General features: G+C 40.5%; 1 protein-coding gene across 3 annotated transcripts; it reads right to left on the reverse strand.

Annotated features, from left to right (window-relative positions):
• Positions 1–1629: 1629 nt before the first annotated feature.
• tmc1 (transmembrane channel-like 1) lies at positions 1630–13236 on the reverse strand. 3 transcript variants are annotated; one of them, XM_030417420.1, is made up of 20 exons: positions 13012–13236; positions 10234–10257; positions 9320–9788; positions 9027–9215; positions 8823–8913; positions 8356–8437; positions 8128–8234; positions 7880–7978; positions 7629–7771; positions 7404–7548; positions 7122–7316; positions 6556–6735; positions 6321–6473; positions 5107–5235; positions 4893–4960; positions 4487–4726; positions 4280–4405; positions 3064–3142; positions 2463–2586; positions 1630–2343 (listed from the first exon to the last, which is right to left on the reverse strand). In XM_030417420.1, the coding sequence occupies exons 1-20, from the start codon at positions 13046–13048 to the stop codon at positions 2126–2128; spliced, it is 2898 nt and encodes a 965-aa protein (XP_030273280.1). In that variant the 5' UTR covers positions 13049–13236; the 3' UTR covers positions 1630–2125. The 3 variants fall into 3 exon arrangements, with proteins under 3 accessions (XP_030273280.1, XP_030273279.1, XP_030273281.1); XM_030417419.1 differs by having other exon boundaries at positions 1630–2346; XM_030417421.1 differs by lacking the exon at positions 10234–10257 and having other exon boundaries at positions 1630–2346.
• Positions 13237–15286: the final 2050 nt, after the last annotated feature.

Raw genomic sequence — 15286 nt, forward strand, 5'->3', positions numbered from 1 at the left:
AAAATGTAAACCTTTAGGTCTGACGGACAGGTCAGGTAATGACAGGTTGATTGACGGTGCAAAGCAGAATCTGCCAATGGGACACTGGATATGACCGCAGCGTTATCAGATGATACGAGTCAGATGTTGCTACATGATGAAAGTCAGACCAGGTTAATGGATTTTCACTGACAGCTCGGATCTGAATGTCTGGCACAGATTTGACTGTTTCAGTTCTTAATAATCTGACAGTATTTATGTGTCCCTGATATTTATGTTTCCCAGCTGGAAAACTGATTTAAGATGGGTGTGTAAGTGCAGCCAGAGATGAGAGTAAGATCCATTTAAGCCCAGCTAGCTGGGTTAAGTGGCTTCCATGTCTAATGAATTGTTTAATACTTTGGCCCAGTCACAGGTCCAGGGACAGCTGTGCTCAGTGACTCAGTGTTTGAGGCTGAGAGAAAACTAAAACGGCAATGTCCAACATCCCACTTATCCAAAGCCAAATCCAGTATTAAACCCGAGAAACTTGTATCGCTCTAAATTTTAAACCACCCAAAAGTAATGAGTCATAGCTTAAACATAACCTCCTTGGCGGTATCATGGTTTGGATTTTTGTTTGTTTGTTTGTTTTGTTTGTCATGTGTCACGTTTCACTTTCCATTTCCTGTCTTTGTCTTTTCCCCCGCTCTTGTTCTGTGTACACCTGTGTGTCATTAGTTAAGCCTGTGTTTCTCCGTCACTCTTTGTTGGTATGTCTGTTGTCATCCTGCTTTCATCCCGTTTTCTTGTTGCTTGCCTCACCTGTTCCTGGTCCTGTGTTGTCCTCATGCCTCACCTGTGCTGCTGCCTGTGTTCCTCGTGCCTCCTTGGTTTGGAGTTTGCACTTAGTAGTTACTGTTTTGTTGCTGGAGTTTTTGAGTACCTGCCTTTTGCTTTTATAGACTTTCCTTTGGCTGCCTTTTGTTGTTTGATTTTGGATCATAGACTTTTATATCAGACTTAAAATCATTAAAGGCCCTTTTTGTTCTTCACCTTTTTGCGTCTGTGTGTGTTGTGTTTGGGTACATTTTTGCAAAACTTGTCAGGCGGAGGTTAATATATATCAGTGTGGTTCAAAATAGTTCTAATTTTCTAAACAAGTATATTAGAAAATGTATCAACTTTTCCGAACACTTGAAAAAGATCCACTTAGGTTAACAACCAAAGTTAAATTCAGTTATTACATGGAATGTCATCCTATACATTTTCAAAGACAACAAAAACAGAAATAGTGCAAAGAGTATTACCCTGGGTTATATAAGATAAACTCAAATTGAGATATAAATGTTAAAAGAAACCAAAGCTAATTGTATATAGGCTAACTTGGTTCACCAATCCAATTACAGAATGTGTAAAATTCATTAAAAAAATTAAATGTCAATGTTTAGCTTCCAATTTCAACAACATGTGAGTGATGAGTTGCTGTGACATGAAAGATGAAGCCAAGCAGAGCAAAGTGTAAACCTCTGTGCATGGGCGGAATCACAATGCTTGTGGGTCAGGGGCAAAAAAAAATTAAAAAATGGCACCAGCTGTATGTGGTGGGGGACCAGCGCACAGAAAGTCGTGATATAGTTATTGTGAAGAGAGGGCACTTTATTACGTTTTGTCCGCTCGAAGGGCACCCTAGAGGGCACTTCATTACATTTTATCTACCACTGAGGAATCTAAGAGGGCACTCTCACTGTGGTTTTTTCAAGCATGGGGACACCAGCGATCGCTCCTGCACCACCAGTGCCTAATATAAAAACATAAAGTATGCTGCTATAGCCAAAGTAGCATCAAAACACAAGACACTGATATGTTGCACAGAAAGACAATTATTATTCAAATTTACTGCAGATTTGATTTACAAATATATTGATTTGTAGTTGTATGAACTTACACCGAACTGTTTATTTATTAACAAAGGAACAGCTACTAAATTGAAATTATTGCATCTTATTTGTTATCATGAATACAGTTCTTTAAAAAAAAAAAAAAAACCCTCCAACAAGTCAGTGCTTTCAGTTTCTATACTCAGTTTAGTGTTCTGATCATCTGGACATGACTTTCTCTATAAGGCGCTTCGTTTCAATATGATATCGTGCTGTTTTTCACTCCCTCAGTGTCTCTGCAGGCTCGGCACCCGGTACATCCTGTGTTCACTTTGCCGAGGGAAACCGGGCAGGTGCCCGGGAGTCCCGTGGTTGCCATGGTGATAGGTCCTGGGGACAGGGGCTCTGGTGGCTGGAAGTTCCTGGTCTCTAACATGAGGTGGAGGGTTACGTCCATTTTTACCATGAGACAGACTCTGACTGCTGCCATGGTTTTCCTCTACATCTGCTGAGGGAAAAAATAAGAAAGCTTAACAGGCTTTTGTTTATTTGTTTTTAATTTTCTTTTAGATTTTTCAATTTATTCCAAGATGAAACATCTTGTGCAGAATTCAAAAGGCTCACCTTCTTGGTCTTGCAGTGAGGCTTTATTGTTCTGCTGTTGCTCTGCAGCTTTCCTCGCCTCCTCGAGATCCATCTGTGCTTTCAGTGCTGCTCGTTTGTTCTTCTTCTTGTTCTCCTCATTTTGCTTGAAAAGGACACACAAGCAGACATCTTATTCAGTCCACTTAAAGCACTAATAAATTCTAATATCACTTTAATTCAGCTGCTGCACTTGACATGCAACATAGTGGGGAGCACTAACTATCTGGCCTGCTGCTTCGTGGAGAGATATAAGTTGTTACTCTGCTGCTCTCTGCTGGTGTGATGACACTAATACAACTACTGTGGCCAGCACACTGTTGTACTGTTTGAAAGCTGCTCAGAAGTATTAGAAAAGCAAACTTAGAGGACAAAGTAACAGACATTGCATTTCTTGAGAATTACTTACCATTATTTGGCCCAAATACAATTTTCTGTCTATATTAAGAGTGTTAAAGGTTGGTGGTGTGACATACTGTGCATTATATCATTCTTGAGCAAAAGTTGCTGAACTTTTACAGCCTCATTACTCAACTTTGAGTGTCATTCATGAACAATTTCCAAGTATGAACGTTTGAGTCACCGTTTGCAGTTTTTTCTTCAGTTCCACATTAGCTTCTTTGTAGCTCTTGGATGTGGACTGCAGGTAATAAATGGCCAGTCTGAAAGATAAAGTAACAGATTATTACCATCAAAGAATCTGAAATGTTAAAAGTCACAAGAAAACGATTGAAATAGCTTTATTGTCACGCCCTGGTCATGTTAGACCTTAAAAACAAACTCTTATGCGTCAGGCTTGGTGCCATCTGAGATTGCTGTCCGGTCTACATGCATCCCTATCCACAGAGCACCTTTAACTAACCAATTTGTGTCCATGTTTTTGTGTCTAAGTGACCTAATGACAGCAGTTTCTTAAACAGCGCAGCAGCTGGCAGCAGCGATGAATTACAACTTTATTTCGATCTCACCATAGTTGGTGACTGCTAAAAAGTAGAATGACAAACATGGACATTTTTGTTGAGTTATATTCTGTTTTGATAACCATTATAAACTTACTTTTTCTTCAGATAGAGTCTGATTCAAGTTGAACAGAATAGGATCTTATTCTTTAAAGGTCTGTCTCTATCTGGCTTCTCTCCATAGTGTTTCTACACAAGTCGGAACTCCAAAATGTCCAACCTACTACGAGTAAAAGAACAATGGAACATCACTCGAAGTCAGAATTCCTACTTGTAAACTCGGGGCACATGAGTCTTTTACCCAACCTCATGAGAGAGTCACTCTATGACATCACACAACAATAGCAGTGCCCAAGGGGAGGGGGTATGGTGTATTTTTAGACTATGGTATTTGTATTAGGCTATTAAATTATATTTAAATACATTTCCAGGTATAAAAGTGCTGTAAAATAAACTGTATAATAGTGCATGTTACCTCATGTCTCAGTTTCCTGCCTCTATTTTGTTCATATATGCAAAGAGGCTGCACTGCTGAGGGTTCAGCTGTGTGCACACTTGCCAGAAAGACATCATTTTGTTCAGCCAAGTTTTTTGTTAACTTTTGGCATTGTGCACCTGACATTGTCTGATCCTGTCAGTGACACAACACAGTTGCTGTCCCTATTAGACACTTAGACAAAAGAACATGTTAAAATAGGATCCAGTTTAAAAAATACCCTTAAGTTACCCTTTAAAACGTACCACTAAAAGAAATGATGACGACATGGTTATGCAAAACATCATAAGCTGTGTAAAAAGAACATATTTATGCACTGTGCTGCTACGTGTTTGCTGACTCACATCATCAGCAGTATGAAGGGTAGCACTAGCCCGGGGTTGGAGGCATAGCTGAACACTTTACTGAACCAGGCAGGGAAGTCCGACTCTAGCGTCTCCTGGATCACATCAAACATGCGTTTTTTCCCACTGAGGAGAAGAGAATGATTGTGACAGAAAGTCAAAGTAATCAAATTGTGAATACCAGATACCTTGAAAAAACATCACTACCTGAAAGGTCCACAGTCAAAGGAAGGAGGGATGGTGACGATGGTGTAGATGGCAGGCAGAGTGGACAAGAAGAGGATGACCAACAACATGGCCATGTAGAAGTTGTTGGAGCCAGAGGCCTTGAAGACCCTTTCCTGAGGGACATTACAGCACATGACGGCCCAGCACTGCAGGTACATGGACACGTGGAGGCGGAGGACGTTCAGGGCGGGCAAGCAGGGGGCGTAGAAAGCACCCATCCTGTAGGGAAACAGGCAGAACACTGATCGGAGGACAGACTGAAAGTGTTCGCTATCAAACATTGATTTTTATTATTGTTCTGATGCTCGTTGTAAATAAAAACATAAAAAATATAAGGGAGATTGAGCATCCTACTTTACATAAATCTGATGTTTTCACATCTCACCATATCATCCCTTGATTGAAGATCAGGCCCAGGACATTCCCGCTGACATCAAACTCAGAGTACGACGGCTTTCACAAACAATATGAAGGAGATAAGACTAACTCTGCTGTGCCAAACATTTAAATTCACAGCTAAAAGAAATTGTGCCCATTTTTATTGTGTAATGACATTTTAGTGGCACAGTCAGTGTAATGAGTGAGCACAGATGACTCACAAATCCGGCCTCCAGGTCCCAGCACCAGCAGTGGTTGAGAAAACGAACGAACACTGCTCTCAGGAAATCACCTATCAGCAGCGTGATGTAGGTTGTCATGGTATCAGATATGATCAGGCGGACAAACTCCTGCCGAGGAGGAAGAAATCAAAGAATTGTAGATTATTATACTCTTCACCAACAAAAAATACACTGTATTTCTTTTAAAATGCAAACCCTAGATCACATGCACATTGTTTTTCTCTCATTTTTTATCAAAGCTCACTCAAAGTAAATGAATATGATCATAATACATTCCCAGAAATCATAATGATGTATTGAGCAAACGTCATCACGTGGTGATCAAACGTTGCCAATACTGAATGAATAATTCATGACTTCCCATCCCATGTGTTTTAAAAAAAAAAACATTTTAAAAAATGGTGCAATTAGAGTGTATTCTGTAGTTGTTACCATCCCTACTGAGCATATTGAAGCGTTTGAAGATATAACATTACAATAAGCAAGAGAAGCCACTGGGGAATACTGTACTTCTATCACAGATGAATGCTTCTGTTCTCTTCTCTTAAAAATAAGCATATCTCCAAAACTAAAATATGTACACAGTTCAAGAAGTTGTAGAATATCAAGTTATTATGCTCATGTTTCTAAACAAAAAAATCTTTTGGATCAATATGTTTTGTGTTTTTATGTAAGAAAATGTGATGAAAATGTTCTGTTAATATCTGACATAATTTCAATATTTATATCAATATTATTGTTTTTTGATTTACATAACCTCATAGCTTAGGTTGGACAGATTCCAAGGATATGAAGCATTTGACGATACTCCAAGAAATCAAATTGCAAGCAAATTGTCCTTTGCCTGCCTTTTGCGGCTTGCATTTTAGACTTTGGTTACCAGCATTACACCTCATCATTGTTCTTTTACCTGCCTGCCTCTAAATAAGCCTTACATATAGGTTTCTATACTGTATGTTCTCTTGTCTTGTTCACAAGGAGGCTCCCATCAGCCTACAACACTAAGACAAGTTTAGTATGTTCAACCATTATCATCTTTAGTCCGAGGGGGTCACGAGAATCAACAAAAATGAAAGTTCCTTTTTTGTGGCTTTATTATTCGTCACTTTGAATACCCATGAATTTACAATATGAAAACAATTACGTCATGCAAATGTAATTGTTTACACAAACACACACACATGCACTCTGACCTGCCCCACCATGGTCTCCCAGCAGGGCCCTCTGGGCACATCAGCAGGCTGCACAGTGAAGGGTAGACCAGTGCTGTTTTCTGATACTGTTCCATTGTAAAAACTGGCTTCCCACGTAGTTATATTAAACTTCACTATATTTTCTTCTTCCCTCTGCAACACATACACACCTCAGGTTAACTGTACTCTACACATATGAAGTATATGTCACACATCTACATGCTGCAGTTCTCACTTTGAGGTTGATCTCATCCATGAGTGCGATGATGAAGGTGTACAGATTTCCCAGGAAGAGGGCGAAGATGCGACCTAGCTGCCACTGCAGGGCAACACGGGGGTGGTAGTTCTCCAGGGCACTGATGACGTCAAACAACATGGGGCAGAACATCCCCAGTAATGACATCACCATGTTCACCTGAGAAACACAAAGGCCCAGACCACAGGAAGGTCATATGACACGTCAGATAGCTAAAGGTAAAGTAAAGTAATCAAATAGATGTAGCGGAGTAAAAAGTACAATATTTGCCACCAGAACATAGTGTGTGGAAATATAATGTAGCAGAAAATTGAAATACTCAAGCACATCAGTACATCATCAGTACATCAAAATTGTACTTCAGCACAGTACTTGAGTAATTGTACTTAGTTACATCCCATCACTGATGTATGATAATTAATGATACCACACCATTTAATGAACTTGCTCAGCACATCCTGCCCACTCAAATGATTCATATCCATTCTATTCTCCTATTCCTCTTCTATTTCTGTCACTTTGATTGTCTCGTTTCTCATTTCTACCTCATTCCTCTCCCACCAGGTGTGGTTCTCCAGTCCATCGAGAGCGAACTTCTGAGAGCGACGCACTACGAAGTAGATGAGGTATCCACTTCCTGCTAAGCAGCACAGCACCAGGAAGTTGGCCAGCACGCGCAGAAAACGAGTCAGATGGATGTTGTCATCCTTGCAGCTCTCTTGCTCCTCTAGTATTGCCTCCTGCAGCGGTATCACATACAGGATTTTGATTAATGTGATATAAATTGCAACAACTACTTTACTGATTCATAAACAGCAGCACTTAACCTTGAAACTGGTGGTGATGGAAGCAAACTTATTGTCTGCAGTTTCAGGGTTTCCTATCAGGTAGTCCCAGCTGGTGAACACCTTCCAGCTGAAGTTAAAGCTGTTATCATCTCCAACCCCAGATTCATTTGCATTACGGGCCATCCTTTAATCAGAAGCACAGATTTAGTATCATATTGAACCTATAGGAGATTCATCAACTCTGTGTAGTCATTATAAACTCACGTTCTTATGACCACCATATAGCTATAGGCCACTGTTCCTACACCAACCAGGAAGTATGACAGAGGCATACGGAACTTGAGCCAGCCAATGGCACGCTGGTTGTTGTAGTAACCATAGAATAGGACTGAATACTGAGCGTAGCCCTGGTGGGGGAAAATTTAAAGAATGCATCATTATTTTCCAGAACAAAACAACACAATGCTATTTCGAGAGCTTTTGTGTGTGATGTAGCCGTTGTATTATTAACTGACTCCAAAGTCCCATAAGACAGCGAAGTCCATGGCACTGGCCTCCTCAGCCCTGGGGACGGTCTTTCTTGGGATGCTGCCATAAGGTCGCCCCATTAATGCCTGATAACAGTAGAGAAAACATGCAATATATATGTATATGTCACACATTATATATATATATATATACATGAATGCAAAACTGATACAGACACAACACAAGGAAACAGAATATAATTTGATTCTGATGAAAAAACGTTCATGTACAGTACCTCTGGCACCATAACAAGGCCAAAGGTCAGACCGAACAAGATCATGTTGATGCCGTACATCCACCTCAGGAAGATAAAGTATGAGGCAACCGAGGAGCCAAAATGACCTGAAGGAATGAATACGAGGATAACTAGAGCTACAACTTTTAGCAAACCCTTTGAAGTCTAAATAGAAGTCTATATAGAAGTCAATAACGGAAATTACTAGAAAAATAAACCAAACTTTACTTTCAATTTCCTTGATTTTCATCTCCCATGGAATGCAGGCTGTTCTGAAGTTTTCAAAGTCTCGCTGAAACTTCATCCATTTCTAGAATAGAAAAATGGTTGAACACAAATGAGTACAGCTTTGAGGTATCTGTGCTTTACTTGAGTATTTTAATGTTCTGCTACATTAAATCTTATCCACTACACTGTTGAGGAAAATTACTTTTATTTAGGTTAGTTAAAGCTACTTGAGTAAGTTACTTTACAGATTTAATTTAATGGTAAAAATATAATCACCAAATAAATTACCATCAGAAAACTTTATCAATCCCTGTGGAGAAAATTGCGAATGCCCAGCAGATACAAGTAGTTAAACCACCTCTATCAGCTTCATCATGTAAGTGATGAATACAATAATAATTATATTTGATTAATATAATATGCATTATTCCTCCTAAGTACTTCTTGCATTTCTGGTCATTTCTTACCTTGGTCATCATGACCTTGTACACGTAAAGCTTCCTGCCTTTTCCTTTCCCCAAAGCACCCTCATATTTCTCCACAAACTGCTGAGACTCCCTACAAGCAACAAGATGATTTGATTCAAAGTGAAGGTGTCATATCACATCTGATCCTGTGATCAGATCATCCTCTGATCTGAAGTGCATGTCATGTATAACACATTCATTTACCGTAATGTCACTAGTTTCTTTTTCATTGGCCAGGGTTTCCCCCTCAGAACTTGGATCAGTTTCTTCCTGTCGTCCACCGCCTCCTTCAGCCTCTCCAGCTCCTCTGGTGTCAGAGACTCTGGCCTCACCTCTTTCTCTTCATTGTCCTCCTCTCCATTGTCTTCTTGCTCGCTCGTCTCCTGCTCTGAACTGAAGGGATTGAAGAGCAAAGTGTTTTATGTCTTTGTAGCTTTCTTTTGAGTCTGAAAAGGCATACAGGGCAATCTGTGAATTTTTTTCAGATAGTACTTTACCTTGTTTCGACTACTTTCTTGTGCTTTTTCTTCTTCACTTCCTTTGTTTTCTCCTTTTCTCTGTGTCTTCCTCCATCCTCTTGTTTCTCTTCCTTTTTGGCACTTCCATGTTTCTTTTTTCCCTTGGCATTTCTGTCTTCAGACTCTTCCTCCTCCTCCTGTTTTTTTGTTTTTTCATTTGTGATGTTCTTCTTTGTTTTTGCCACCTTACCACTTTTTATTTTGGCCTTCCCCTCCTCATCTCTCTGTCTTCCTCCTGTTTCTCGATCGCTCTTTGCTCTCCTTCTCCTCTCCCTCTCTCTTTTGTCAGGCCGGGCTTGTACTTCCTCCTCTCTTTCTCTTGACCTTGATGCTTTTCTTCTCTTCCCATGTCCTCTCTTCTTTTTTTCTCTGTCACCTTCCCTTCTTTTTCCTCTGTGTCTTTCCCTCTCATGTTCCTCTGGGTGACTGGAAAATTCATCCTCGTCACCTGCAGTCACGACAAAATGTTGTGTTTGTTCAGGGTTGCAATAACCTTTAACATGATGCACAAATAATTTGCCATAAAATAATTTAACATAAACTGATTATCACCTAATAATCTTACAGTGATATGAAGGGCTTTTTATTATGAGCCACAATAAAATTAGGTATTAACCCATCCCCATTCTCACACATCGCACACTAGGCATCTAGAAATTAAAAAAAATTTAAAAATCAAACAAACAGAACAGGAGGAGCGGTAGTGACAGACAGTGGGTACATGGTGGCAGCTTCTATGAGAAGAAAAAATAAAATGGGATGATATGCACTACGTTTAGACATCTGTGCCTCAAGTTTAATTAGGAAAACCATCACGAGCCACCACTAGAAATAAATAACCTGAACCAAAGGGACCTATAGTGATTCACATAATAACACAAGAAACCACTCACCTGCAAGCTCCAGTCCAACGTCAACTGCAGAAGTAAGACAGTTCTACTGTTAGAACGATAAAAGTGGAGAAAACTCAACATTTTTCTGGTTGAGTATCTTTGGATTTTCACCAATATGATGCTGGAGCGACTTGTTACAACTTATAATTTCTGAATTACATCTGCACTTTGGGTCAACAACACTTCATTCTCAGCTTGACACTGAAATTTGATCACTTCTCGTATTTTCAAATGCCTCATGAGTCATAGCAAGGCGATGTTGAAACTGTAACAAGCAGAATCAGTGCTGTTCCACAGTTGCTGCACAGACTGATGTAACAGGGCAGGGAGTGACTGATGTGATATCGTCTACCCTTCATTTTACATGACAGAGATTAAGTCCATGTGACTCTTCTGGGACACAACTAGAGTATGTGTGTGTGTGAAAATATGTGCAAGTGTGTTTATTACAATTATTATGTTTACAGTGTTTTTTTACAGACTTAAAATGTAAGGCTTATTTGGATAATTTTATCTTAAAGTAAAGAATGATTAGAATTTACGTTAATTAGGGGCGGCTGTAGCTCAGTGGGTAGAGCTGGTGGACCAGTGATTGGAAGGTCGCTGGTTCAAATCTCAGCTCCCCAGGGCGGAACTGAGCTACATGTCGAAGTATCCTTGAGCAAGATACTGAACCCCAAAATTGCTCCTGATGTGCAGTTGGCACCCTGTGGGGCAGCCTCTGCCATCAGTAAGGGTCCTGCAATGAGCTGGCAACTCATCCAGGGTGTACCCTGGCCTTCGCCCATCAAGTAACTGGATTTGGCCCCCGCAACCCCCTTGAAAAAAGGGGCGATAAAACGGTAACGACCCTGGCGGAAAAAGCGGAAAGAAAACAGAATGGAATTTACGTTAATTATGTTTTCCTGTGGTCTCGTGTTCATCATGTTCCCATATAATTGATCTAGAACATAACCAACCTCTTCCTCCTCTGATGACCTCAGCTTTATATAAATCGCCTCCGTTTTTCTTTGTCTTTTCTTCAATACGACACTGACCTCTTTCCCTGGTAGAGCTTAACCTACCTTATTGTGTACCTGCGCTATTGTCCTGCAGTAAGGGGGATAAGGAGGAAAACAAAGAGGACCACTGACAAATTGAGCTGATATTTATGTAGTCGGCCCTTTGATGTGTGTAACCGGAGTGGCCGGCACACGGGTCATTACGGCTGTGTGCAGCAGAGGGGCACAAAAGAGACAACAATGGCCTAATGAAGGGAGACGGGGTGGCTAGGCCCACAAGGACGGGGAGACAGCCGAGGGCCAGAGGCCAGCGCCCAAATATGCAGCTGAGAGAGTAGGATGCATGAAAGTAGCTGATGATTGTGTCTGAGGTGGTCGTTGGTCAGTCTTCTATTGATTATTATTATGTATTATAAAATACATTTAATTTCAGAAAGATAACATTTACAGTAACAGTGATACAAACCCACTACTACTACTACTGGCTACTTAGAACAATCCTGCAAATATAATCAAAGTAAAATAGCATGAAATGTTTATTTAGTCATTTTAGTCAGTTGAATGCTGAATAAAGATTCTAATTTTCTGATTAAAATATCCTCCCCCAAACTACATAGTGCACCTTTAATACTCTGACACTAACTTTGGGTGTTTTTGTCCACAAAATAGGTTCAAATCATGTATCACAGCTGCATCATAAGTAGACTACAAAAACCAAAGTGTCTTGCTTTGTATGAATAAATATAGTAAGTAATAGTTTCTCCGCACTAGTTAAAAAGGTAAATCTATCAAGCTTTTATCCCCGCAGGCACAAAGAATTCATGTCATCTTTTAGCAAAACTCTTGCGTCATAAAATGTGAAAACAAGAAATATATATATATATTTTGAAACGTTCACCCAATCGGCAAAATAAATGTTACCTAAGCACTTTCTGCCAAACCACAGATAAGTTAAGACTGGACTTTCTCTTTTCCTCTTAGGAAAAGATCATGGTTTGGCTTTAAATAACTGCTTGGGTCAGCACGATCACAGATGGAGATGGTCTGACTGCTTGTGAAAAATAGCCGGTTTAGTTTGCCACAAAAACAGGTAGCAGTATCCCCAGGTCTCCTTATAAATATTCAGTGGTGTGACTCAAACCGCAGTCAGCTGTTTGGCAGCCTTGTTGGCTATAATACCACCACCACCTTCACCTCCACCTCCTGTTGTGAAAGGTGGCAAGTAAGCATATAATGTAATCCACCATGTTTGGTACAAATGTCAGCCTGTGACAGGTCTGTGGTTTGCAGAGACGATAACTGCTAACATTATATATTGGTGACTGGGCTGCCTTGGAAACAGTATTGCAATATTTTTGAGGCCATATCACGATGGACAATGTATATTGAAGATTTTGAAAATCCTCTGAAAAGCGCTTCACAAATGCCAAAGGACTGGACAAGAAAATCAAAAATCAGGATTTTTTTTTTACCTTGATATTGTGACAATATTGTGGGGATGATGATTGTTACTTTCAGAAAAGTTTAATGCATGAGATTTTTGATAAATAATCACTGGTAATGTGGATATGAAGACTAACTCGGTAAAGGCAGGCATAAGAACATGTAGAACATTCTGGTAGGTTCAGAAAACTGCACCACTTTAGTGTAATGCAGCCACTTTACTGTAATGCAGCCTTTAAAACCAGGAAGGACAACGGCTATATCAAGGCACACAGTCTCATCTAACATAAACAACATTATATCGATATTGCACAGCTCTAAAACATGGTCTTACTGTCACTCTCAGAGGTGATCAAACTGTCTCGAGGCATCTTCCTCTCATGGTCCAGCACCTCCTTATAGCGGTCGCCCCAGCATCCAGAGGACTCAGCTGGAAATGAAGCAGCAGGGTTTCAGTGGGCTCTCTCCTTCTTCATCTTTACAGGGAAAGATGCAGCTTATCCAAGCCCACACACTGCCATTGGAATGAAGAGTGCGTGTTTGCATGTGTGTGTGTGTGTGTGTGTGTGTGTGTGTGTGTGTTTGCATGTGCATGTGTATATGATGGGTAACTCGCATGAGAAGTTTACTTTTTCCTCGCCACCCGTCGACCCGAAACAGGGACAATGACAGCGTGGAAACCCTAGAGCCACGCAATTTCACTAGCGATCAATTATTCAAAACAGTTATGACTGCCTTTATGCAGCTGTGTGTGTGGGTGTGTGTGTGTGTGTGTGTGTGTGTGTGTGTGTGTGTGTGTGTGTGTGTGTGTTTGTGAACGTTTTATGAGTGTGTGTAGTTTTGGATATGTGTGTGAAATGAGAATAACATGAGGGTTATTATGAGAGCAGCAGGCCCATGTGAGGGTCAGGACTCTGTGAAGGATTGTTTTCACTGCATCATAGCAGATGACTCAGCTGGCTGGGGTCACTGAGAAGTGACACTCAGAAATCACATTTACCGCGTGGTGTTGAATGCCATCTTGTGTTATATTAGTGGACAGATGGAATATTCAGTGTTTGCTTTCATGTGATTGGGACATGAGGTCGCTGGATATGGTGAGCGATGACAATGATGCGCAGCATTCAAAGTACACAGCCTTTGAGCCAGAGAATGAGTAAGCAGCAGCAACAACACACTCCTTCGGCAGCTAATGTTAGCACAAAGCACACAGCCCCTGAGCCAAGCTAACCCAGTTAGCACAAAGCAGCAGTAACTGCTGTGACAGTACATGTGTGACAACTATTTTGCTTGTGTTTTTATGATTGTGTCATTTTGACAGAGTTGTTTGTTTCTGAAGCGCAGACCAGCTGCCAACACATCTCCCTGCTGGCCCGTTGTTGGTATACTGGAGGGAGGAGATGGAATTTTTCCGTTGGATGTTGACAAAGATTTAGCTTGCTCCTGCTAGTTTCTACACTTTTACCAACCCCAGCTTTGATACAGACAGATGTGAAGCACTGGTAACAAAGTAATGAAATGGGAGCCTAATGCTGATTCTATTCCTGCAGGCCCCGTTTTTGTTGATTTTGGCAGACAACAGTGTAATGAGCATCACCACATTGTGTTGTAAAGAGCTTGAACAACAATATGAACGCAACATATTTCTTAAGCACAACTGTTTGTAGGATGAATGAAAAAGAGGTAATGTATCCCTTTTTGGCCATTAATACATTAATAATGCATTTTGAATGTATTAATTTATTTATTAATGAATAATAATGTTATAAACTAAAGTAATAAACTTGACATAAAAAGTTTTTTGAATTTTATGACTTATGTGTGATAAGACATACAGTAATAAGTAGGAATCCTACCTCGATAGTAGCTACATGCTCGCTGATGGCCTTGTTTATGCGGGTCCTATAGAGGCATCAGTATTAAATTGGGGTTTAGGGATGAAAAGCTGCTGCCAACAAAGTGAATTATCACATTCTAGAGTTAAGGAATATTTTTTTCTAAGATTAACCCCAAAGGTTGGGGCAAGTCGTGCAGTGTATGTCTCACGAGGATGATGGATAAATTCATTCATTTGAGACAAACACCAGCCATTGCTGAGGCCAGAATGTTAACATTTGAGAAGCCTGTGTGCGCAAAACAAACCTCGTGACTGTGTAACAAATCTGGAAGAGATTGCAGAGCTGAGCCTCTCGCCAGTGAACCTGTAGAGGGCGGTCTTGCTCTGTACTGGGATGTGAAGGAAGAACCACTTCTGCTTTGGTAAAGATTATTTTAAGCTTTAACCGACTTTTTTGTCTCCATGCGCGTCCCTGTATGTTTGCACATGCACGTGTGGAGAAAAGCCCAAAGCGTCACAGACATGTAAGTTTGTGTTCCTGGTCATCAACTCGTGCATGATATGTGGGCAACGAGGGCAGGGAAAGAGATCAGTTTCCTCTTGCTAAACTTAGCTGCAGCTGGGAGGGAATCGTTGAACAGAGAGGTGAGGGAGGTCGTCAAGGCCACTCAGGCAGAGAGTGGCATCAAAACAAACTGTGAGGTGGATATATCACTGCAGTACTGCTAAGATGATAAATCACAGGCAACCAGACTGTGTAGAGAAATGTTTC

The sequence above is a fragment of the Sparus aurata genome, chromosome 5, assembly GCF_900880675.1.
Source record: "Sparus aurata chromosome 5, fSpaAur1.1, whole genome shotgun sequence".
Classification (NCBI taxonomy): domain Eukaryota; kingdom Metazoa; phylum Chordata; class Actinopteri; order Spariformes; family Sparidae; genus Sparus; species Sparus aurata.